The 24,527-nt window shown below is 50.5% G+C and overlaps 2 protein-coding genes across 2 annotated transcripts; one reads left to right on the forward strand and one right to left on the reverse strand.

Annotated features, from left to right (window-relative positions):
• The first annotated feature begins 1,212 nt into the window (after positions 1-1,212).
• CCDC61 (coiled-coil domain containing 61) lies at positions 1,213-13,563 on the forward strand. The gene is made up of 14 exons (XM_032227340.1): positions 1,213-1,267; positions 2,694-2,890; positions 4,239-4,321; positions 5,159-5,319; positions 6,074-6,226; positions 6,862-7,078; positions 7,228-7,313; positions 8,598-8,773; positions 10,639-10,717; positions 11,155-11,285; positions 11,456-11,534; positions 12,053-12,119; positions 12,255-12,369; positions 13,238-13,563. Exons 2-14 carry the CDS (start codon positions 2,737-2,739, stop codon positions 13,333-13,335), a joined length of 1,599 nt encoding a protein of 532 aa, XP_032083231.1. The 5' UTR covers positions 1,213-1,267; positions 2,694-2,736; the 3' UTR covers positions 13,336-13,563.
• Positions 13,564-14,601: 1,038 nt separating this feature from the next.
• Positions 14,602-23,222, reverse strand: QPCTL (glutaminyl-peptide cyclotransferase like). Its single transcript, XM_032227353.1, has 7 exons — positions 22,977-23,222; positions 21,034-21,180; positions 20,143-20,430; positions 19,348-19,500; positions 18,438-18,537; positions 17,202-17,318; positions 14,602-15,829 (listed from the first exon to the last, which is right to left on the reverse strand). The coding sequence occupies exons 1-7, from the start codon at positions 23,205-23,207 to the stop codon at positions 15,684-15,686; spliced, it is 1,182 nt and encodes a 393-aa protein (XP_032083244.1). The 5' UTR covers positions 23,208-23,222; the 3' UTR covers positions 14,602-15,683.
• Positions 23,223-24,527: the final 1,305 nt, after the last annotated feature.

Consider the following 24,527-nt stretch of genomic DNA (forward strand, 5'->3'; position numbering starts at 1 on the left):
GGAACCCTGACAAACTGCCTGAAGGAACAGAGAAGCTCAGAGGCCAACAGAGATGACAGGCTCCAGACCACCTCTTATAAGGAATGCCTCCACCCTACACTCGATCCCTGTGTGAGATCCTGGGGGGAATTACATCCCAGAGTTCTGAAGGAGCTGGCAGATGTGATCTCAGAACCACTGAACCATATCTTTCAAAGGTCTTGGAGCACTGGGGAAATTACCTGAGGACTGGAAAAGAACTGATGTGGTCCCCATCTTCAAAAAAAAAAAAAAGGGAGGGGGGAGAGATCCAGGAAACTACAGACCAATCAGCCTGACATCAATATTTGGGAAGACAATCCCAAATTGGGACAATTCCCAATATTTGGAAAGATAATCAAGCAACCAATCTGTAAAAAGAAACAAGAAACGTTATAACCAGAAGTCAACTTGGGTTCATCAAAAACAGATCATAACAGAACAATTATATATATCGATTTGCCATTCACTACATTTCACTGTATGCACAGAAAAGTTGGAATTTGTCCCATTAAATCAAAAGAGTCGCACATCTTACAATGTAGAAATCTTAAAATTGCCAGTCCAATGAAATAATAACCAATACATGGGAAACTCAACATGCCAGTTTCCTACCTGTTTGGAAACTGGAGCGCAGGCACATTCCTAATCAAAAAATGGTGCCTTAAGGTAGGATTTAAAAATGCAATGTTACTTTCGGTTTCTGCAGCGCACGCCCTTTGTTTACTTTACACCTGGCGCAAGTGGGTCTCGAACCTGCGAAGTCTCCGTCTGAAAAGTGCTGGTCGCTCCGCTCCGGCCCGAACAGTCGCTAGGTGTCGCTAAAGGCGGCATCTTTTGCAACCCTTTCTCCGTCCCTTCTAGAGGAGTGCCGAGGGCTCTAAGATTGACAGGCTGAGCCTCCAATAGACGGGGCAAAAAGGCGGGATCTGGGCGGGGTCTTATGCGTTCCCAAGGGGCGAATCAGGGACGAGCTGCCGCCCGCCCCCCCCGCCCCCAGCGTTGCTGGATAAGGCGGGTCTTCAAGCAGAGGACGCGACACTAACAGAACGAAAGGCGGGGCTTGGTAAAGGGGGCAGGCTCTATCCCTTTGAATGACGGGCGGCTAGGCATACCACCAACGGGAAAGGGTGATCGACGTTGCACGGAGCCATTGACAGCTCGGAAATGTGTTGAACCAGATACCAATGGAGGGGAAGAAGGCGGAGCCTCTCCTCAGAGGCGGCAGTTGAGGTTCGGCGGCGCGCAGGTGAGTTGTTGTATTTTTTGGGGGCGAGGGGTTTCTCCTGGTCTCGCGCCCCCTTCAGACGCCCCCCCCCCCTTTTCCTCGGGCAGCCCCCCCGTTTCCCTCCCTCCGTTCCCTTCAATCGTGCCCGCCCGGAAGCTTCGCGGGGCGCTGCGGACTACACCTCCCATCATCCCCAGCCAGCCTCCTGTACTGGGGGTGGGTGGGGATGCGGCGGTCGCAGACCCTCCCCGAAGACGCCGGGTTGTCCCGGGAGGCGCCTTCCCGTCGAGCGTTTGTGGCTGGGGAGGATGGGATGTGTAGTCCCACCCGCGCGCCTAGTCTTCCCCACGGGGTCCCTGGAGACGTCAGAGGGGGGGGGGTTGGCTGGGTGGGTGGGGGGTGTCTGATGGGAGCTGGTGGCCGACCCACCTGGGACTCGGGCTGTGTGTGGGGGCGGGGATGATGGGCTGTGTAGTCCAGCTGCCCAGGCAGCCCGCCAGTCTGCATTTGCCCCCTCCCTAAACTAGCCCCCCCCTCCTTATGAATCCCGTTACACACACAACAACAACACAACACAACACACACACACCCTTAAAGGTAGAGCTGTTTGAATGAAGCCATTATTTGGGTTCACACAACAGGGCTTAACAAGGTTAAGGTTTAGGGTTAGGTGTAGCCTAGCAAAGAGGAGTTAAAGCTCAAATGATAGAGGATATTAATTTTTTTACTTTTAAGTTTACTTTAGATCAGTGTTTCTCAACCTTGGCTACTTGAAGATGTCCGGACTTCAACTCCCAGAATTCCCCAGCCAGCGAATGCTGGCTGGGGAATTCTGGGAGTTGAAGTCCGGACATCTTCAAGTTGCCAAGGTTGAGAAACACTGCTTTAGATGATGATGATGATGATATTAATTTTTTACTTTTAAGTTTACTTTAGATGATGATGATGATGATTATTATTATTATTATTATTATTATTTACATTATAGGGATGTATTTTTTATTGGTCTCCCATCCAAGTTGGCATAGTTTTACCAAGATCAGCGAAGGTGGACTGTTTTTTTTAATATAACTTATTTACCTAAAAATGTGTATTTTCCACCATTGGAAATGTGACATGTTAAACTGAGAAAGAAAAAGAAAAAGCAATAAATTAATGGAAAACAACGTTTAATGGATTTCTCTCAAAAAGGAACACGATAAGATAATGCACAGTCAGCAAAGCTGGCTGAGGAACTCTGGGAGTTGAAGTCCACACGTCTTAAAGTTGCCAAGGTTGGAGACCGCTGTTCTAATCCAACCCCCTGCTCAAGCTTGAAACCCTAAAACCCTTAAAAGCCTCCAGGGATGGAGCACCCACAACTTCTGGAGGCAAGGTGGAGACCTCATGAAGGTCCCCTTTTGCCTTGTCTCAAGAAACCCCTCCCCTTCTCCTGTCCCAAACCCAGGTGACTCGTTTTGTGAAGCGTGGGGGGAGCCTTTGATCCCGCCATGGCTAAGCGAACTGACTACAGCCTGCAAGTCGACTACGTTTTCCGCGGGGCGGAGCACATCGTTCGGATGACGACGGAAGGGAGCCTGCTGGAAGTGGAGGTGGAAGACCGGCTCACCACCGACCAGTGGCGAGGGGAATTCGATGCGGCCTGTGAGTCTCGGAGGACAGGCGAGAAGTTTGGGGGACAATGGTGGGGTGGGGTGGGGGGAGTCGGCAAAGCAGGTAGGATTGCAAACTTCCCATTCTTTTTATATATATATATAATAAAAGTTGTTTATTTTTTCATTTTCATACAAATAGCCACATGTATCCTGTTACATAAACGACACTATTTTGTATTATTAAATATTTACATCAATTCGTCTAACCATCAACCCCCAAGAACTATTATTGGCTCTTCTGCTCTCCGTACACTATATTTATACCCTCTCCATCACTTTCTTATCTCTTCTCCCTCTCTCCTCCTCCCTCCCTCCTCCTCCCTCCCTCCTTTCTTCCCTCTGTCATCCTTCTCTACTTCCCCTTTCTCTCTCCTTCTCTCTCCTCTTTCCACTCCTCTTTCTCTTCTCCTCCTCCCTACCTCCTTTCTTCCCTCTGCCCTTCTCTTCTCTACATCCCCTTCCTCTCTCCTTCTCCTCTCTCCTCTTTCCACTCCTCCTTTCTCTCCTCCCTCCTTTCTTCCCTCTATCGTCCTTCTCTACTTCCCCTTCCTCTCTCCTTCTCTCTCCTCTTTCCACTCCTCCTTTCTCTTCTCCTCCTCCCTACCTCCTTTTTCCCTCTGCCCTTCTCTTCTCTACATCCCCTTCCTCTCTCCTCCTCTCTCCTCTTTCCACGCCTCCTTTCTCTCCTCCTCCTCCCTACCTCCTTTCTTCCCTCTGTCATCCTTCTCTACTTCCACTTCTCTCCTTCTCTCTCTTTCCACTCCTCCTTTCTACCCCCCACCCTCTCTCCTAACCCTCTCTTCTTCCCTTACCTCTCTTCCACACTCTTCATCTCATTTACATGGTGTATTTCAGCCTCTGAGCAGGCTCCATTTTATGTTGATGGTATTTGTAATTTCATTTCAATAAGCATCTTTAATTTTAACATATATCCTCCTTTTTAAAAAAAATGTATACACATATAGCAATTATATATATATATATTTAAAAGCCCAACTTATTTTTGGCCGAAATGTGGACCTGGTTACAGTTTTCAGCTATTCTCATCATAATATTGTATAGTTTTACATCATTACACCCCCCCCCCACACACACACACAATTTTTAGCTCTGTCTTTATAATCTCAATAATTTTCCATTATAAGTATGTTTCAAGTTCCCCTTTCATGTTCCCCATCTTTACTTAGCTTACATTGAATTGTCTTTAAATTACAATCCTCGCTGTTCAATGTTTATTACAATTCTGTTGAATAACAAATTTGCCGTTCTTGAAAGGCCTCCATCTCTGCAGAAACTCAGATCTCTCTCTCTCCCCCTCGTTTCCCCCCCCCCCACAGTTATCGAAGATCTCACCCACAAAACGGGGAACTTCAAGCAATTTGGGATCTTCTGCAGCATGTTGGAATCCGCCCTGGCCCAGGTGAGCCACGAATCGGCTTCCGGTCTGTGTGACACACCCCCCCCCCCCAATTGCTTCCACGTTCTGGGTCTAAATGAAGACACTGCCTCGGCACAAAGATTTATCAAGGCAGGGGTTGGCCAATCCTCAGTCCTCCTGCCTACCCCCCCCCCCCCGGTTCCTTATCCATCGGCAGTCCTCGACTTACGATCACAGTTGAGCCCAACGTTTCTGTGGCTATGTGAGACATTGCTCAAGTGAACTTTGGCCCATTTAATGACCTTTCTTGTCGCAGTCATTAAGCGAATCGCTGCAGTTGATAAGTCAGTCACCCGGTTGTTAAGTGAATCTGGATTCCTCGTTGACTAGCTGGCCAGAAGGTCACAGAAGAGGGTCACGTGACCCACACCCTCCCCGGGACGCTGGGTCCCTCATAAATAGGAATCAATGGCCAAGCATCTGAATTTGGATGCTTGCAATGATTGTAAGGTATGAAAAATCATAAGTCACTCAGTTGTCACTCAATGAACTGTTGTAAGTCGAGAACTCCCTGTACAGATTTAGTAACGCCTGGAGGATCCTTGGTGTTCTCTGAGCCTGCTATTTTTTTTCTTTGCAGGCATTTCATAACCCAAACTAGGTAACACCATCCATGCTACTGCTAGCACTGATGATGTTACCTAGTTGGGCCATGAAACATCTCCAAGAAAGCCTCAGAGATCACCCAGGACCCCTCATTTCAACTCTGAGCAACAAAGATTCTCCTTTATTGGTTAGTCACGAGTCTTTGGGCTGTTTGTGTGAATGGGAACAACCTGGTGGTGTGTCTTTTTTCCCCCCCCCTGCCCCCTTCAATAGAGCAGCGAGTCTGTAACGTTGGACCTCCTCACCTACGCGGACCTGGAGGCGCTGCGGAACAGGAAGATTGGGGTGGGACCACGACACCCCTCGGCCGCCAAAACCTCCCCCTTGAACTCCAAGCGTTACCTCATCCTCATTTACTCCGTGGAATTTGACAGGTTCGGGGCCAAAACCTTGAGTGGATATTTTGAGACTCTCCGTTGCGGATTTAGGTCTCCAGGGGTGAGGGGTGGGAAATTTGGGGGACACTCCGTCAAAATTCACTTGAAACCCACTAACCGGGTGAAACTACACCCCACGTGCCAGGGGTGAGCAACTACGGTAGTCCTTGACTTATGACCACAGTTCATCCCCAAACGTGTTGTTAAGTGAGACATTGGAACGAGTTCGGCTCCATTTTATGGCCTTTTCCTGCCAAAGTTGTTAAGCGAAGCACTGCCGTTGATAAGTGGGTCGCCCGGTTGTTAAGCCAGTTCTGGCTTCCCCCCCCCACCTGATTCACATCAGCTTGGGACACAGCCACGGTGGTCGTAAGTACGAAGCAGTTGGCGAGCGTTCTGAATATGGATCCCGTCACCGTGGGGAATGCTGCAAAGGCCGTAAGCGGGGGGGGGGGAAACGGTAGTCAGTCACTTTCTTCAGCGCTGTCGTAACTGGACGGTCACTCGATGAACTGTTGTAAGGCTGGCTCAGGAATTCTGGGAGTTGAAGTCCCCAGGCCTTGAAATCGCCATCGCGGCCCATCCCATCATCATGGCCAGAAATGCAAGATGGCAGCTGGATTTGGGACACACACGCACACACACACACACACACACACACACACACACACCAGCTGCTCTTTGGATTCCATTTTTGTTCCAGTCTTCCCTAATTCCTGACTCGCGGCCTGCTTGTCTCGATTCTCGCCAGGATCCACTACCCACTCCCCCTTCCCTACGTGGGGAAGCCCGATCCGGTGGTCCTGCAGAAAATGATCCGGGAGCTGAAGGAGGAATTGGCTCTCTTGAAGGCTAAGCCAGGCAAGGATTTCCGGGACGTGGAGATCCGTCGTCTTCGGGAGGAGTGAGTGAGAGAGAGTGAAAAGGGCGGGCGGGGTGTGTGCAGGAGGTTGATCCGGAGACGGGGCAGGGGTCTGCGAACTGTCCTCGGAATCCGTGGAGGGTTAGAACAGGAGGCCTGAGGGTTTCTGAGCCAGGAGAGCAATTAAAGGAACACTTAGGCTGTCCTCCATTTGCGACCTACAATTGCTAAGCGAGACAGCCAGGAAATGTGCTTTGCCTCATTTCACGGCCTCGCTTGCCACCGTTGTTAAGTGAATCCCTGCTGTCGTGACGTCAGTAACACGGTTGTTAAGGGAACCCTGGGCCCCTCTCCTAGACCAGGGGTGTCGAACTCTCTTTCTCTCTCTCATTCTCTCTCTCCTTTCTCTTTCTCTTTTTCTCTCTCGTTCTCCCGCTCTTTCTCTCTCTTTCTCACTCTCTTTTTCTCCCTCTTTTTCTCTTTTCGCTTTCTCTCTTTCCCTCTCCTTTTTCTTTTTCTCTTTCTCCCTCTCTTTCTCTCTCTTTCTCCCTCTCCTTTTCTCTCTCTCTCCCTCTCTCTCTCTCTCTCTTAATCTCTCTTTCTCCCTCTCTCCCTCTTTCTCCCTCTTTCTCTCTCCCTCTCTCTCTCTCTCTCTCTCCCCCCCTCCCCTTTTGCAGGCTGCAGCGGGCTCTGGAGGAGAAGCAGATGATGGAGTCGGTGCTGCTGAGCTCCCGGGAGGAGCTGCCGGTGGCCCCCAAGGGCAGCGGCTTGAAAGAGGTGAAGATCTTGAAGAAGGTGGTGCAGACCCTGGAAGAGCAGCTGACCAAGGAACGGGCCAAGCACCAGCGCCTGGCCGCCAGGCGCCTGCAGGAGAGCCGGCAGCTGGCTGATGAGGTAGGCAGAAGGCCGCCTGGCCTGGAAGTCCCTGGCGAGGGCCAGCATTCGTCTTCCGCTGGGAGGGCAGGAAGGGTAACGGTCCTCGGCCTACGACCAAGACCCCCTCCCCAAGCTCATGTTGTGATCCCTCTTTCCGATCCCGACAGCTTGCAGAAGTGAAAGCTAGTGAGAGAAGCCTCCGGATTCGTGTGAAGAACCTCACCAACGAGCTGGCTTTATTCAAAAAGGGAAGGCAAGTAGTCCTCGCTTAATGACCGTTTGAAGTTACAGCATACTCCAAATGTTACTTACAACTCTTCCTCAAAGGTCCTTCCTCTTCCTCCCCATTTTGGCCCCCTGGCAGCCGGTTCACATTTACAGCCGGTTGTCGTATCGCATAAATCGGCATTTCCCAAAGTGTGGTACGCGTGCCCCCAGGGGTACGGGAAGAGTTTGGTGGGGGTACGCGTTGCACCGGAGTTTGGTGGGGATCACGTGGGAATATCCACTGCACCGTACTTAGCTGATTAGATTGAAATTAACAACCAGGGAACCAAATTATGGTGATCTGTCAACTCAACATAAACAATTTCATCCTTCTCGTTGAATCAAATAAATGTTCTTTATAATATAACTTTCGTTTATTTTGCGTATGTACCAAAAAAAGAAAAAATAAATATATTTTGATTTTTATTAAAGCATATGTTTTTTATGAGGGGTACTCAGCGTTACGAAAATTATAGAAGGGGTACACATATGTCAAAAGTTTGGGAAACATTGGCATAAATCATATGATTTATGATTTGTGATGTTTTTTTCTCTCCATTTCCAGTGTTTTTTGCCCCCCACCCCCCCCAAAAAAATCCTATTTGGGAGTGTGGGTTCACTTAGCAACACTGTGATTCATTTAGTGACCAGGGTGACTTGTTTTACGGCCTTTGTAAAATCAAATCATGTCATGGAGGGACTGGATTTACAACCGCAGTGATTTTAACAACCAAAATCCCAGACTCTGGCTTTGGTCATTAAGTGAGGATCAGATACATTTGCCATCTGGGCAAAGAGGGTGCCCGCTTTTTCCTACCTGAGCACCTTTCTCCACTGCATGCCCACTTCATACAGGTAGTCCTCGATGTACGACCACAATCAAGGCCCAAAATTTTCTGTTAAGTGAGACATTTGTTAAGTGAATTTTGCTCCATTTTACCACCTTTCTTGTCCCTGTTAAGTGAATCACTGCAGTTGATCAGTTGGTCACTAGGCCGTTAAATGAATCTGGCTTCCCCATTGACTTTGCTTGTCGGCAAGGTCACAAAAGGGGATTATGTGATCTTGGGACACAGCAACGGTCATAAGTACGAGACAGTTGCCATGCCTCTCAATTTTGATCTCATGATCCTGGGGGATATAAAGGCTGTAAGTGTGAAAAAGGATCCTAAGTCACTTTGTAACATCGAACGGTCGCGAAATGAAACGTCGTATGTCGAGGACCACCTGCGTTCTCTCAAACTCCCTCTCGGCATTTCTCTCCTCCCAGCCTGAACCGAGCCGGCATCCCAAAGCGAGACGGCCATCGCTCCGCCTCGGGCGAACGCTCCAACTCCCAGGAGCGCAGCAGCGTGCCCTGGGGAGCCAGCCGGCCGCGGTCCACCTCCAGGGACGGGCGCAGCGGAAGCCAGGGACGCGCCTCCCGCCAGTCTCCTTCTCCGACAGGTGCGGGAGGGGCCGAAAAGGGCTGTCTTTTTGACCGCCAATCTTTGCAATTGCTCCATAAGTAAATGTTGCTTGTTCCCTCTCGGGAGGGGAGAGGAGGGGAGGGGAGGGGGTGGCCAGGAGCTCAAGAATGCCACCCTGTCGCTAGTTTCTATTTGGCTTCTTGCAAATATTCTGCTTCTTTTGCATCGAGCTCCTTTTCTCTAACGTGAGGGACTAGAGCCTTTTCCATTTGCTGAAAAAAGGGGATTTTTGACACTTGCTGGCAAACGGGATTGTAAATGTTTTATTAATGGTGGGTTGGGCCTCCCTGCGGATTTACTGTAAATTGCCAAGCCCTCTACTAATAGTAGTTACTTCATAGCAATGGAGGAGAGTATTTGTAGATCAGGGTTAGATTGAGGGGTCCTTGGTGCTCCTTGAGCTTGATGGTTTCCTTCCTTCTTTTCCTTCCTTCCTTCCTTCCTTCCTTCCTTCCTTCCTTCCTTCCTTCCTTCCTTCCTTCCTTCCTTCCTTTCCTTTCCTTTCCTTTCCTTTCCTTTAATTTCCTTCCTTTCCTTCCTTCCTTCCTTCCTTCCTTTCCTTTCCTTTAATTTCCTTCCTTTCCTTTAATTTCCTTCCTTTCCTTCCTTCCCTTCCTTCCTTCCTTCCTTCCTTCCTTCCTTTCCTTTAATTTCCTTCCTTTCCTTTAATTTCCTTCCTTCCTTCCCTTCCTTCCTTCCTTCCTTTCCTTTCCTTTCCTTTCCTTTAATTTCCTTCCTTTCTTTCCTTCCTTCCTTCCCTTCCTTCCTTCCTTTCCTTCCTTCCTTCCTTCCTTCCTTTCCTTTAATTTCCTTCCTTTCCTTCCTTCCTTCCCTTCCTTCCTTCCTTCCTTTCCTTTCCTTTAATTTCCTTCCTTTCTTTCCTTCCTTCCTTCCCTTCCTTCCTTCCTTTCCTTCCTTCCTTCCTTCCTTCCTTTCCTTTAATTTCCTTCCTTTCCTTCCTTCCTTCCCTTCCTTCCTTCCTCTTACTATCCTTTCCTTCCTTCCTTCCTTTCTTCCTTCCTTCCCTTCCTTCCTTCCTTTCCTTCCTTCCTTCCTTCCTTTCCTTTAATTTCCTTCCTTTCCTTTAATTTCCTTCCTTCCCTTCCTTCCTTCCTTTCCTTTCCTTTCCTTTCCTTTCCTTTCCTTTAATTTCCTTCCTTTCCTTCCTTTCCTTCCTTCCTTCCCTTCCTTCTTTCCTTTCCTTCCTTTCCTTTCCTTTCCTTTAATTTCCTTCCTTCCTTCCTTTCCTTTCCTTTCCTTTCCTTTCCTTCCTTTCCTTCCTTTCCCACCCTCCCTCCTGCTTGGTGCTGTCTGAGCTTGGTGGTTTTCTTGTAGATGTTTCATGACCTAACTAGGTTACATCATCAGTGCTAGAAAGGAGGGGAGGTTTGCGGAGAGGAGGAGGACTGTATGGTTCTTGGTAGTCTCTGAAATTGGTGGCTTTCTTGCAAGACGTCTAATGACCCAACTAGGTTACATCATCAGTGCTAGAAGGGGGTGGGGTTTGGTGGGGGGGAGGAGGAGGACTGTGGGGTCTTTAGTGGTCCCTGAGCTTGGTGGTTTCCTTCCAGACCTTTCATGACCCAATTAGGTAACAACATCCGTGTTAGGAGGAAGGGGAGCTTGCTCTCTTTTTTAATCCATCTTTTGACCACTTCTCTGCCCAGGAAGTAGCCAATTTGTGACGACTTGCTTTTCCTTGTGGGGGAAGGCCCAGCCTTTTATCTTGTTTTTTTTTTAGCTCAGGCTGTTATTAAAAAATTAAGATTGACTGGGAATCATCCCGTCCTGTAGCCGAAACGGATTTTTCCTTACCACGCCGTTCCTCTTTTCCGAACGCAGCTCTCCGGGCCCCTCGCTTTGATCCCACCGCTTTCGTGAAGGCCAAGGAGCGGAAACAGAAGGAGATCGAACAGAAAAAGTGAGTGCGTTTCCCGGCTTTGTCTCTCCAATCCAGGAAGCAGATTACTGGTCCACCCCTGGCCCGAATGACCACTAAGCCACGGGGCAGAGGGCCACGTTGGTGAATTAAAAATAACCTCAAGGCTCAAATGAATGGCTGCTCCACGAATCAGCCGCTAGTTCTCTCTCTGCGTGGTGTATTTTGGAGCAGTGGCGACATTTGGCCATGGGGGGATGTAATTAAGTTACTTTATTTATCACATTTCTACACTTCCCAAGTGGCTCCGGGAGGTTTAGAGACAGCATAATAACAGGGAAACATGTCCCTTAAAAACAAGATTTAAAATTGACAAGCGGAAAGTAAGACACTAAAGATATCGTGCCGATCGGCTCTACGCCTTGTCGGATACCGGAACCGAAAAGGTGATCATTCCGTTTTCCGGTTTTCCTTTCCAGCAAACGGAGTCTTCATCGGGCCATGGGAGACACCCCTCCCAGTGGCTGGTACCACCACACCCAGCTCAGGGGCGCCTCGGCCCTCCCCGGCGGAAGCAACCGTGGGAAGCCGCGCGGCCGCAGCTCTTCAGGTATGGCAGATGGTCCAAGCAGGGGTCTCCAACCTTGGCAACTTTAAGATGTATGGACTTCAACTCCCAGAGGTTGGCTGAGGGATTCTGGGAGTTGAAGTCCACCAGTCTTAAAGTTGCCAAAGTTGGAGACCCTGCCCCAAAACACCACTCTCTCTTTTTTCCCCCAGTGGAAAGTTTCCGCAGCAAACGAACCTCGGCCAGCTCAGGGAGTGAGATGGAGGATTATTCGGAACCCGTTGCACCAAGGTAAGGGACGGGGCATTGGGAGGGTGGGGAAATGGGGCTTCTTGTAATGGGGGGTGGGCATGGGGATCTGCTAAGATGATTCTGGCAATCTGTCTACTAAAACTTCCAACTTTTAACTTTTCTCTCCCCGATTCCTCTGCATGTAATAGCAGTGTATCTCAACTTTGGTAAATTTAAGCTGGGTGGACCAACTCCCAGAATTCTCCAGCCAGCCAAGAGGAAAGGCCTCTGGGAATTGAAGTCCCCACATCTTAACATTCATCAGCAGGCTAGCTGGGGAATTCTGGGAGCTGAAGTCCAAATATCTTAAAATTCATCGTTAGGATGGCTGGGGAATTCTGGGAGTTGAAGTCCACACAAATTAAGCCAAGTTTTAGAAAGACTCTTCTAGACTGCCCACTGAAGGTGGCTCTTTAAGCCACGTAGAACAGAATGCTCCCCATAATTAAGATATGACACGTGTACAATTTAACCGTCCGTGCGGCCTCTTCTAACGGATTCTGTCCTTGTTCGTTTAGAGGCAGGAAACGACTAGGCAGGAACAGGAAGCCCTTCAGCTCTTCGTCTTGGAATGGCCCCAAGGCGGTGAGTGGTCAACGGAGGTTCCTCCTTCCCTAAGCTGGCCTTGGGTTCAAGGAGAGCCCTCCGAGAGGGTCGGGGACAGACCCTGTGATAACACCCCCACCCCAACCCCATCCCCGATTCTTGTTCTCCATTCAGGGTCCCCGTGTGGACAAAGCTCACAAGAAACGCTTCTCAAGCACCCCAAACACAGGGAAGGCCAGCGGGAAAGGCAGAACGGCTGGCGTCTCGGAGGAGACCTTGGAAAACTCAGGTGGGTGGGCGTCTCTGGCTCCAGCCGCTCCCTTAATTTATTTAGATCTCCCTGTCGTTTTTATGAATAACTCAAGGTGACAAGCACATTTAACACATCTTCCTCCTCCTGTCATCCTCACAACAACAACAACCTTGTGAGGGCGCTTGGTGCTAGGAGGTCAACCCACGTTCGGCCCAGCTGGCTTTCACATCTTAAGGCAGGACTCAAAACTCACCGTCTCCCAGGTTCTAGCCTGATGGCTTAACTCAGTGTTTCTCAACCTTGGCAACTTTAAGTCCTGGGGACTTCAACTCCCAGAATCCCCCAGCCAGCTCTCGAGTTGAGGTCCCCAGGACTTAAAGTCGCCAAGGTTGAGAAACACTGGCTTAAGTACTGGACCAAACTGGCTTCCTGCTGATTGAAAGTCCCACCTTGAAATAACTGCTTTGAGGAAGGTGGGGTTCCTTTGGACCAGTCCCACTTCCCCACTGCTGTTGTAACACACACACACACACACACACACACACACACACACACACACACACAGAGTTAGTTAGCTACATTTCAGCCTCAACGCACAAGGTAGAAGTTGTCACTCAGGGCTGCCTTCTGCCACCCTCCTCTTTCCGGCCTGACACCTTAAGTCACATGGCTGGTTTGGTGCTCGTCCCTTTTAGTAATTGTCACAACTCCCGAGACCGATTAATGACGAGAACCGAGGCCACACTGTGCTGGTGCTTTACATGGGCAAGATTGACGCCAGGCTTCCCCCCAAAAATATTGAGAAAGGACCCGCAGCTTTTGTGTTGCGATTTGGAGTCCCCGAATGGGTTGCTTCCCCTTGGCCCCTTCCCCATCTGATCCTGTCGTCTGCCCCACCCGACAGAGAACCTCTACGAGGACCCCTCGGCGGATCTCTCTGAGATCGACGCCCGTCTGCAGGCGCTGCAGGAGTACATGAATAAGCTGGAGACCCAGACGTAGCCCGAGTGATGGAGCCGAGCCGGCGCGATTCCTTTTGCCTAGCTAGGTCTGGTCCAAACGTAGAAGATGCCCCTTCTCCTTGCTCTCACTGTCCTGCTCGCCCGTCTCCCTTCTACGTCCTCGAGGGGGAGGGCGGGGCAGGGGGGACGGACAGCGGCTGCCTTGCAAAATCCCAGGTTTGAAAGCCTTCCTACAAACGATTTCATTAAAGTTTTCTAATAACAACGATGAAGAAAGTCTTCCTTCTTGCAAAACCCCCTTTTTTAATAAGTGGACTTCCAACTCCCAGAATTCCCTGACCGGCCCTGCAGTCAAATTGGCCATGGCTGCATTTTATTTATTCATTTATTTGTTAAATTTCTAGGCCGCCCAATCCCTGAGGACTCCGGGCGGCTTACAAAGGAAAAAAAAATCAAAATAAAAGAATAATTTAAAAATTCCCAACACGCATAACATTTCTAATCGGGGCTGGACCTTAACAATAAGGTCAACAGCCCCAGGCCTGCCGGAACAGCCAGGTTTTAACAGCTTTTCTGAAGGCCATGAGGGTGGGTGAGGTCCGGACCTCTGGGGGTAGTTGGTGCCACGGGGTCGGAGCAGCCACAGAGAAGGCTCTCCTCCGGGGGCCCGCCAGCCGACACTGTCCGGCTGACGGCATCCGAAGGAGGCCCACCCTGTGGGATCTTATCGGCCATTGGGAGGTGTGTGCCACTTCGCATCCTCTCTCTTTATCTGAGGGCAACGGTCCTCTTGGCGACCTGGCTGGGGGGACGATGGAAACGGGTGGGGAGTTGCACACGCTGGTCAACTTGCGCACGGTCAGCTGTGTGTGCCGGCCTGCCCCCCCCCCGTGTGAGTTGAGCTGCATGCGTGTCCATTGGTTTGACGCTTGTGGGGCCCACCCCCGAGTCCATTTGACAGGGATGGTTAAGCTTTTATGCATATGCGTCAGTGACCACCACACGGGGGAGGGGGCATTCCCTCCTGAGGGTCCGGAAGCTTTCCTGAAGCCGAAAAACATGCCCATGGGCCAACCGGAAGTTCAGCTGCCGGGCCGGCAAATATGTCTCTTCCATAGTTTCTCCATCCCAGTCCTATGACATTCTCCTTTACACGTCTATTTTTTTAAAAATTTGCTTTCTTCAAGTCCCATTCAGCCTTGATTTCCCCAAATATCGGAATTCCAGCAAATTGCAGCGCGTTGATTTAGTTCCATTTCCCTCGCCAAATCATCCCCGAGGGGCTTAGGAAATTTGGACAGCCACAAAAAAGAAAAGAGACAACTTTTATTGGAAAGGGTTTTTTGACCACCCTCCACCCCCAAAATGAAATCCGGGGGGGGGGGCTTAAATCAACCCCCGAAACGACAGGAAGAAAAGGCAGGAATGCGTCCTTAAAGCCCCACAGTGGAAAAACAAAGTTATACCACAGCAGGTGACAGGAGAGGAGGAATGTTGCTTGGAAAAACACACAAATACTTTTGTCTAAATAACGACAAAGTTTGCACGGCAAGAGAAGGACCGAGGCAAGGGGTGCGCAAACCTTGGCAACTTTTAAAATGATGTGGAATTGAAACCCCAGAATGCCTCAGCTGAATCCAAGGTTGGACACCCCTAGGCTAAGGTCCAAAAGTCCCTGATGTGCTAGCTTTTTACTTGCAAGGCGTGGCCAACCGGAAATGCACAGAAGCAGCATCCTGTCCCCTCTGTGTTTATAAATCGCCGCATTCAAGGATGCTTTCAATTTTGAAAGAGGAGCGTGCGCCACCCAGTGATTTCCTGAGATAAATAAAAGTCCGGATTTTAATTTTTTTTTTAAAAGCCCCACTTTTCTCAGAAGAAAAAAATAAGGGGGGGGGGGATAGGAGTCTTAGGACCCCTTGTCCACTCCAGGGGATCAAGCACTGGGCCTTTCCGCCGAGTACTTCAAGCCGTGCTTGGTTTCGGTGGAAAATCTGGACTGAGCAGGCGGCCAACTTTGGCTGTGCCCAACGGCTCTTCCGAAGAGCGAAAGAAGCCCACCCCTACTCGAATCTTCGCTCTTCTAAGACGCCCCCGACCATCCCAGTGGCAGGACAGAGCCAATCCTGGATCTTCTCGCTCAACCGTGTTGTCATGGGCGGTTCCCACCAGCGGGAGACAGCCGCGCATCCCACCGCCTTCGTGGTGGCTCCTCCTCCAGAGCGTCAAGAAGACCCCACCCATCTCCTGTCCCATTATCCACAGCATGGCGAGCCTCTCTGGCTCTTGGGCCACGGCCACCCCCTCCCGCAAAACCATCGTTATCATCGCATCCACGCCGGGTAGAACCGCGGAGGCCTTGGAAGATGGGAAGGGCCTCCGTCCGCCTTAGAGGCCCAGATATTCCGCCAGGAAGGTAGCCAGGATTTTACTCAAGTTCTCAACGGTCGGGCGGTCCAGGTTGGCTTCGGTGTCCTCCAGCGTGTGCCAGACCCTGGGGAACGGGGTGGCGATGAGGTGGAGGACCGGAACGCCTGTCACAAATACACAAAAAACACAAACACATCAACACACACGGTTTTGTCTAGTTTTGAAAGAGCCGAGGTGGCGCAGTGGTTAGAGTGCAGTACTGCAGGCTACCTCTGCTGACTGCAGTTCTGCAGTTCGGCGGTTCAAATCTCACCGGCTCAGGGTTGACTCAGCCTTCCATCCTTCCGAGGTGGGTAAAATGAGGACCCAGATTGTTGTTGGGGGCAATATGCTGACTCTGTAAACCGCTTAGAGAGGGCTGAAAGCCCTATGAAGCGGTATATAAGTCTAACTGCTATTGCTAACTGCTATTTTGTTTTGCCTTCGTAATTCCCCCCACCCTCGGATTTTGAATAAAATAAATTAAAATATTGCCAAAGGAGGAGACCAGAGAAAGAGGCCGGGGATGGGAGAACGGGGTGGGGTGGGAGGGGAGTGTCAAAAGGGGAGGGGGGAAACTAGTGGTGGGTTCCAGCTCCCGTCACAACCGATAACACTGCGCACAGGGCCGGGCATACTTGTTGGGCACACGCATGATTTAGATTTAGATTTTATTAACATTTGTAGGCCGCCCTTTTCCCTGAGGGGACTCAGGGCGGCTCACATAAAATCAGGGAGGGGAAGTACAAACAGTAACATAGACACATATAATAAAAGTAATAAGCAACATACATTCATCATTCGGGAGGGGCGGCTATCCTTGTCCCCAGGCCTGACGGGCTAGCCAGTTCTTGAGGGCTGTGCGGAAGGCCTGGACGGTGGTGAGGGTACGAATCTCTACGGGGAGCTCGTTCCAAAGGGTCGGGGCTACTACTGAGAAGGCCCTCCTCCTTGTAGTTGCCAGCCGGCACTGGCTGGCTGATGGAATACGGAGGAGGCCCAATCTGTGTGATCTAATTGGTCGCAGGGAGGTGATTGGCAGGAGGCGGTCTCTCAAGTATCCAGATCCACTACCATGCAGGGCTTTATGAGTGACTAATAGCACCTTGAAGCGCATCCGGAGATCGACAGGTAGCCAGCGCAGCTCGCGGAGGATAGGTGTTATGTGGGTGAACCGCGGTGCACCCACAATCACTCGCGCGGCCGCGTTCTGTACCAACTGAAGTCGCCGGATGCTCTTCAAGGGCAGCCCCATGTAGAGCACATTGCAGTATTCCAGCCTAGAGGTCGCATGCACACGCCCCCACTCTGAAACACCCAGCTGCTCAGCAGAGGTCGCACAGGCGCAATTGTCCCGGTTGCTTCACAAACAGGTTAGCAACGCGGGCAGGCAGGTGGGCCAAAGGAGCTACCGTACTGGTATGGTGGCCGCAGCTCCCGGATAATCCTGGAAGGGCCGTACCGGCTGGAACCCACCCCTGGGGGGGAGGAACGTACCTTTCCTGAGGAAGGGTGCGTGGTCATCTTCGACCGAGCCGTAGGACGACTCTCTGTGGAAATACAGCTGTTCTTGCGGGTGGGAGCGGAGCAGCCCGAGACGGTGCAGCCGTTTTTCTGCAGAATGCAAAGCAGCGATTAGCCATGGGGAGGGGGCTCTCCTTGCACCCATGTCTGCTTGTCTATAGGGGGGGATATTCTGGCCATAGAGCCAGGACTGCAGGCCTGCACATTTCAGCACAGTCTACTTACAATCACAATCAAGACCCAAATTGCAAAGCGAAGGGGTTTTTAAGGGAATCGTGCCTGCTTTTTTGGTGACTCTTTAGCCGGTTCAATCCATTGGCTCAGTGATGGTCGGTGATTGAAACACATAAGGGAACATCACTCCCACCGCCTTGAGTCCCGAAGCCGTTCCGTAGGTGGAAGGCGTGACATTTTGATGAGGTACCGACATTTAAGTACTGTAAGGAGCCCCAGACCACTCCTGAGTGAAGGAGTGGAATGTCTTGTCAGTTTGAACTGAGGTGACGGAATGTGAGGCAACTGGCAGTTGGAACAGAGTTCTTTTCAGGTGGGGAGGGGGAGTAGAACTCCTTAGCGTCAGAGCATGTTAATTACTATATAAGAAATACTAATGATCTGATGGTCGTTTTGAAAAATCCTTTCTTAGCAAGCACCTAGAAGCCAAGAGGAACGTACGTGCCCAATTTCAAGTTTGTAGGCTTTACGATTTTGGAGATTTCGTGATGAGTAGTACTTGGCTTTTATATATATAGATTATGTGGATTTGACATATGAGTTTTATTTCCCTTTAATTTGTGTGGATAAATAGACCCGTTTTTAAATGAATTGCTGTTACCGTTAACTGAATTGTGTGGTCGTTGAGCAAATCTGACTCCCCCCCCCCCCCACACACACACTGACTTTGCTGATTGCAAATGGCCATCAGGTGACCCTGGGATCCCTGCAGCTATAATGCCAAGCATCCAAATTCTGACCCCCATGAGGGGCCATGGAGAGGCTGGGACGGTTGTAAGTCTAAGTCTACTGCTATAAATGCAAGGACCGGTTGTAGGTCGAGGACTGCCTGCCACTGAGGTAGATGCATGGTTGAGTTCCTGGCGTCTTCCCTCTGTTGCCAATTTCATTTCCTGGGGCTTCCTAGCCTGGTAACCGCACAGGAATCAGGAAGCGCCTGTTCAACCGCTTCTAACCGTTCCTGGATCTTCTTACCGATGCTGATCAGCCGCTCGAACCAACCGGACGTTGCGAGGAAGTGATTCTGGAAGGAGGGCTGGGGGGCGCCTAGCAGATCCAGCAAAACGAAGAGAGACTGCAAGGGAAAGCAATACAGAAGAAGGTGGTTTTCTTTAGCGCGGGGTTTCTCAACCTCGGCAATGGTTAAGATGGTGGTCTTCAACTCCCAGAATTCCTCATCGTTAATGATGGATGGATTTCAAGCTTTGGACTTCCTCAGCCAGTGTGCTTTTAAAGATGGGCCGACTCCAATTCCCAGAATTCCCCAGAAAGCCTGCTTCAAGATGGTGGACTCCCAACTCCCTGAATTCTCAGTAGAACGTTTTAAGGTGAGCAGACTTCAACTCCCAGAATTCCCCAGGAGAATGCTTTAAGCTGGCTGGATTTCAATTCCCAGAATTCCCCAGAAAGCTTGCTTTAAGGGAGGTGGACGTCAACTCCCAGAATTCCCCAGTCAGCATCCTTTAAGACGGGTGGATTTCAACTCCCAGAATTCCCCCATAGAATGCTTTGAAGGTGAGCAGACTTCAACTCCCAGAATTCCCCAGTCAGCATCCTTTAAGACGGGCGGATTTCAACTCCCAGAATTCCCCCATAGAATGCTTTGAAGGTGAGCAGACTTCAACTCCCAGAATTCCCCAGTCAGCATCCTTTAAGACGGGCGGATTTCAACTCCCAGAATTCCCCCATAGAATGCTTTGAAGGTGAGCAGACTTCAACTCCCAGAATTCCCCAGTCTGCATGCCAACCAGATTGCACTGGAGAGAAGTGGCCCAAACCCCCATGATGTCACCTGTGCAGGATGACATCATCACAACTTCCCCCTCTGACTTATATCGGAATTCTCCGCTCCCAGAGAGAGAGGGAGAGAGAGAGAGAGACTCACTATCGCCTGGAGGTGAGTGATACCCAGGTGATGGGGTGTCCTGCCCATGTGTTCAGCCAGGTGACGGGACCCATAGAGGGAATCTGTCTCACTCCACTCGCGGAAAGCTTCTTCCCCATCGAAGAAGAGCAGCTGGAGGGTTATTTTCGAAGCCTGAAACCACAAAGAAGAGAGGGGTTAGGTTATGTGTGGTAGCCACAAAATCACAAAAGGGATCACAGCCATCTAAGCCAGTGTTTCTCAATGTTGGCAACTTTAAGACTTATGGACTTCAACTCCCAGAATTCCTCAGCCAGCTCTGCTGGCTGAGGAATTCTGGGAGTTGAAGTCCACAAGTCTTAAAGCTGCTAAGGTTGAACACCCCTGTACTTAAAGGAACTGGTTGAAGTCTCAATGATGTCGTCCGCTTGATGATGTCATCCCACCCAGGTCATAGCTGGCTGGGGAATTCTGGAATTGAAACCCACAGGTCTTAAAAGTTGCCACGTTGGGGGGATTTATTCCTCTCAACCCACTGCTTATATTCCTAATATCCGTGGAAAGTATTTTCCAGGTGGTTTTCTCAGCCACTGCTATCCATTCCTTGGCCAAATCCATCTTGCCCAATTCCAAAATTCCTTTTCTTTACACGCAAATTTAAAACAGGATGCTTTAAATGTTTCCTTTCCAATACTTCGGGGGGGGAAAAATAAATGCATTTATTTCCGCATTGAAAAGCATCTCAACCCAAACAGGCAGGAAGGATGACGACGGTGCACTGCCAGCTCTAACCATTAGTCTCTACTCCCTCCTCACCTGCTCTTTGGCCTTCAGGAGCCGGTTGTCCAGCGCCGTGACCAGCTCCAGCAGGATGGCGCAGGGCACGGCCGAATCGGTGGCGCCCACAAAAACCCGTCCGTGTCTGTCTCGGGGGAAGTATTTGGAGTCGTAGTGGCAGGCGAAGACCAGGCGCCAGGTGGCCGCGGTGTCAAGCGTGGCTACCACGTTGGCAAAGCTGACTGTGCCATGCGGGGTGCGGTCCTCGAAAGCATCTAATTCCACGTGCCAAGAAGCCTTCAGGACTTTCAACCGTTCCACAATGAACTGAAGAGAAATCCAGAAAAACTCAGCATGAAGACCAGCCTAATCACTTGTTCAAGTTTCTAGTCCTCTCCACTAATGCAAGCAGCCTTCGGTTTACGATCACAACTGAGCCCAGAATTTAGGCTGGTAAAGCCAGATAGTTATTCAGTGAGCTTTGACCCCATTTTATGACCTTTCTTGAATAGCACGGTTGTTAAATGAATCACAACCGTTCTTACATTAATAGCACGGTTGTTGAGTGAATCTGACTTCCCCATTGACGTCGGAAGGTCACAAAAGGGGAACCCGTGATCCTGGGACATTGCAACCATCATAAATATGAGTCGGTGGCCAAGGGTCTGAATTGTGATCATGTGATCTTGGGAAGCGGAACGGTCGTAAGTGTGAAACGCAGTCATAAGTCCCTTTTTTTCAGTGCTGTCGTCACTCGGGTCACTAAATGAACTGTTGTAAGTCGAGGACTGTATATAAATTTAGTGTAAGCTTAAATGCCATCCAAGCTTGCTGGAAGCTTCTCAAGCTAATAGAAATGTTATTTTCCTGGGACAGCATTTTCTCCATCAAGCTTTCTGGATGCCAAAATCTCAGCGGGTACCAACTCACCTGCCGGATCCTGAGGTTGCCCTGGCTGCCGGGATACCTCTCCACCAGCATGGGCTGCAGGTAAGTCTTCCAGAGGCGTTGCAAATCCAGCTGGGCGGTCAGGTGTTTTAACTGGCTGCTGGACAAACCTCGGGGTTTATGGATCAGCTGTTGGGAGGAGAAGATTGGTTCTTTATTCATCGCTGATGGAAATATTTCAGAGCAGATGGGGGGGGGGGCTTTGTATCCCTCCAAAGGAAACCTTGGCAACTGCAAGAGGGGGGGACTTCAACTCCCAGAATCCCCCAGCCAGTATGTTATTCTACTGGAAAACATATGGATTTCAACTCCCAGAATTCCCTAGCCAGTATGCTAATGAACTAAGATGGATGGGTGGGCTTCAACTCCCAGAATTCCCCAGGCAGTATGTTATTGTACTGGAAAACATATGGACTTCAACTCCCAGAATTCCCCAGGCAGTATGCTAATGCCAAGGTGGCGCAGTGGTTAAATGCAGCACTGCAGGCTGACTGCTAGATCAGCAGTTCAGCGGTTCAAATCTCACCGGCTCAGGGTTGACTCAGCCTTCCATCCTTCCGAGGTGGGTAAAATGAGGACCCGGATTGTTGTTGGGGGCAATATGCTGACTCTGTAAACCGCTTAGAGAGGGCTGAAAGCCCTATGAAGCGGTATATAAAAATCTGCTATTGCTATTGATGAACTGTAAGATGGGTGGACATCAACTCCCAGAATTCCCCAGCCAGTATGTTATTGTACTGGAAAACATATGGACTTCAACTCCCAGAATTCCCCAGGCAGTATGCTAATGAACTGTAAGGTGGGTGGACTTCAACTCCCAGAATTCCCCAGCCAGTATGTTATTGTACAGGAAAACATGGACTTCAACTCCCAGAATTCCCCAGCCAGTATGCTAATGAACTGTAAGATGGGTGGACTTCAACTCCCAGAATTCCCCAGCTAGTAAACTTGAAAGCTATCAGGCCCCCCCCCCCTTCATTCTATCATTGGCCCATTTGATTTTCCATTGCTTTTTTCTTTGCAAGGGTCCCTGTTTGACTTTAATCTGCCTTGTCGATTAAAGCCTTTGGTGCCATGAAAGACGGAGGTTTGGACCAACGTGCATCTTAATGCCTTGTGGGCAGAGCGATCGATGGAGGGTCCTGGGCCCCATCCTTGGGCTGTTGGTTGGGTTAATCTGCCCCCCACCCTCCGCCCAGGGGTCTCCCGGCTCTTCTAACGAGGATCCCTCTTCTAACTCAGTGTTTCTCAACCTTGGCAACTTGAAGATGTCCGGACTTCAACTCCCAGAATTCCCCAGCAGTGGTTAGGACAGTGTTTCTCAACCTTGGCAACTTGAAGATGTCCGGACTTCAACTCCCAGAATCCCCCAGCAGTGGTTAGGACAGTGTTTCTCAACCTTGGCAACTTGAAGATGTCCGGACTTCAACTCCCAGAATCCCCCAGCCAGCATTCGCTGGCTGGGGAATTCTGGGAGTTGAAATCCGGACATCTTCAAGTTGCCAAGGTTGGGAAACACTGTTCTAACTATCCCCGGGCAGCTGAGAATCGGGGCTGGGAGGGTCTTCGGGGCGATGCTTTTCCTGGGCAGAGGAAGAAGAAGCGACCACAGTTCGGCTGCCCCGCTGGTGCTTCTCCCCCCCCCCCCCGGGGTCCCCCACCTGGGGGCAAAGCAGCCGCGATGCCAGGCTGGGCAGCGCAACTTGGCATCCCGGAGCCCAGCAGTTGAGACCCGATCCTGGCTTGCCAGTCCCATTTGTCCTCTCTCCCTGCAGACCCGGAGCCGGCCTTGCTCTACCTGGCAGCGCCTTATGGGAGATGGGGTCCCAAGGCGCTGCTGGGTGCCAGGCGCCCAGAGTCCCCCTCCCCCAGCGCCGGTGGCCTTCAGCTGCGCCGGGACCCCCAACCTTGCCCGCCTCGCTTACCTGGCTGCCCGGCTCTGCCCGGTGCCCGCCTGCCGGCTCCTTGCTCCGGAGGAGGAAGAGTCCCAGCGCGGCGCTGGCCGCCACCAGCATCCCCAGCGGGAGCGCCCAGCTCCGGAGGAAGCGCAGGATCGGGCGCCGCTTGGGGGCCGCCGAGAGACCCCCGATCTCCCCCGCCCCGCGGCCATCGGGCAGCCCCCCGCCCGCCCGGTTCCTGCGCGCCCCTCTCCGCATGGCCCGAAGCCCCCTTGGAGGGAGGGAGGGAGGGAAGGAGGGGGACCCTGGAAGGGCTCATCTGACCACGCCCCCCCGCGGGCTGGGCCAATCCGAGGCGGCGGAGGGGAAGGGGCGTGCCTCTGGGGACCGCCCTCTTCCTGGTTAAGGACACGTGGGCAGAGACGGGCGGGGGAAGGAGGCGCCTGGAACTCTAGGGGGGGGGGGTTGCTCTTTCTTGACACGACTACAGGTCCCATCGGCGGAGGGAGGGAGGAGGGAAGAAGGAAAGGAAGAAAGTGGAGGGAAGGAGAGGAAGGGAGAGGAGGAAGGAAGGAAGGAAGGAAGGAAGGAGAGGAGAGAGGGAGGGAATACAGAGAGTGCAATCAAAAGAGTTGGAGCAGCATTTGAAACCCCCCCCCCCAAAAATTGTCATTGATACATTCACTGTCAGTCAATTGCGAAAGGCAGCTTTGCTGGAAAGAGCTCACATCCTGTGCTCATCCCTCTAACACCACCATCCATCCACATCTGCCCATCCCAGGTCGTTGGGAAGGACTTGAACAATGGGTAAAAGTGCCAAATCCAGTGATCAATAACAACAACAATACTAATTAATAACAATACATTATTATAATGTATTATAATGCTGATAAACAGCAAGAAAAAATCACAAAATACTGAGGCTTGCAAATTGAGGTTGAGCGACTGTGGAAAAAGAAATCTTGTGTTGTCCCAATTGTAATTGGAGCCCTTGGAGTAATACCCGAAGGGCTACCTCGCTATTTGGAAAATTTAAATTTATCAGACTTGGACATTCTGATTCTACAAAAAATCTCCCTACTTGGAACAGCTTCTATCCTCCGATGTTACCTTAACAGTTCCTAGGTCCTTGGTTAGGACTCGAGCTGTTGAGCTACCAACCAGCCCCAAAGACTGTGAATCTCACCAAAGATGAACCTAATAATAATAATAATAATAATACGCATAATACACCAGACATCACACTGGTTGAGAAAAACAAGGTTACAATCATAGATATTGCAATACCAGGTGATAGCAGGGTCACCGAGAAGGAACATGAAAAAATCACAAATACCAGGACTTAAAAATCGAAATTCAACGACTATGGCACAAACCAGCAGTGGTAATTCCAGTGGTAATTGGCACACTGGGTGCTATTCCAAAAGCACTGGAATTACATTTAAAACAGTTAAAAATTGACAAAATCCCCATCAGTCAAATGCAAAAAGCCGCACTGCTTGGATCTGCACGCATATTACGAAAATACGTTACGACGTCCTAGGCCCCTGGGTGGGGCCCGACTAGTAACCAATGCCA

The sequence above is a fragment of the Thamnophis elegans genome, chromosome 12, assembly GCF_009769535.1.
Source record: "Thamnophis elegans isolate rThaEle1 chromosome 12, rThaEle1.pri, whole genome shotgun sequence".
NCBI classification, from domain to species: Eukaryota; Metazoa; Chordata; class Lepidosauria; order Squamata; family Colubridae; genus Thamnophis; species Thamnophis elegans.

Coding starts and splice junctions, on each gene's coding strand:
- CCDC61 (XM_032227340.1), top strand. CDS start 2,737: ATGGCTAAGCGAACTGACTACAGCCTGCAAGTCGACTACGTTTTCCGC. Junction 5,320..6,073: donor TACTCCGTGGAATTTGACAG/GTTCGGGGCCAA, acceptor GATTCTCGCCAG/GATCCACTACCCACTCCCCC. Junction 12,120..12,254: donor CTTGGAATGGCCCCAAGGCG/GTGAGTGGTCAA, acceptor TTCTCCATTCAG/GGTCCCCGTGTGGACAAAGC.
- QPCTL (XM_032227353.1), bottom strand. CDS start 23,207: ATGCGGAGAGGGGCGCGCAGGAACCGGGCGGGCGGGGGGCTGCCCGAT. Junction 18,538..19,347: donor TCACTCACCTCCAGGCGATA/GTGAGTCTCTCT, acceptor TTTCCCTTGCAG/TCTCTCTTCGTTTTGCTGGA. Junction 17,319..18,437: donor CGAGCGGCTGATCAGCATCG/GTAAGAAGATCC, acceptor TGCATTCTGCAG/AAAAACGGCTGCACCGTCTC.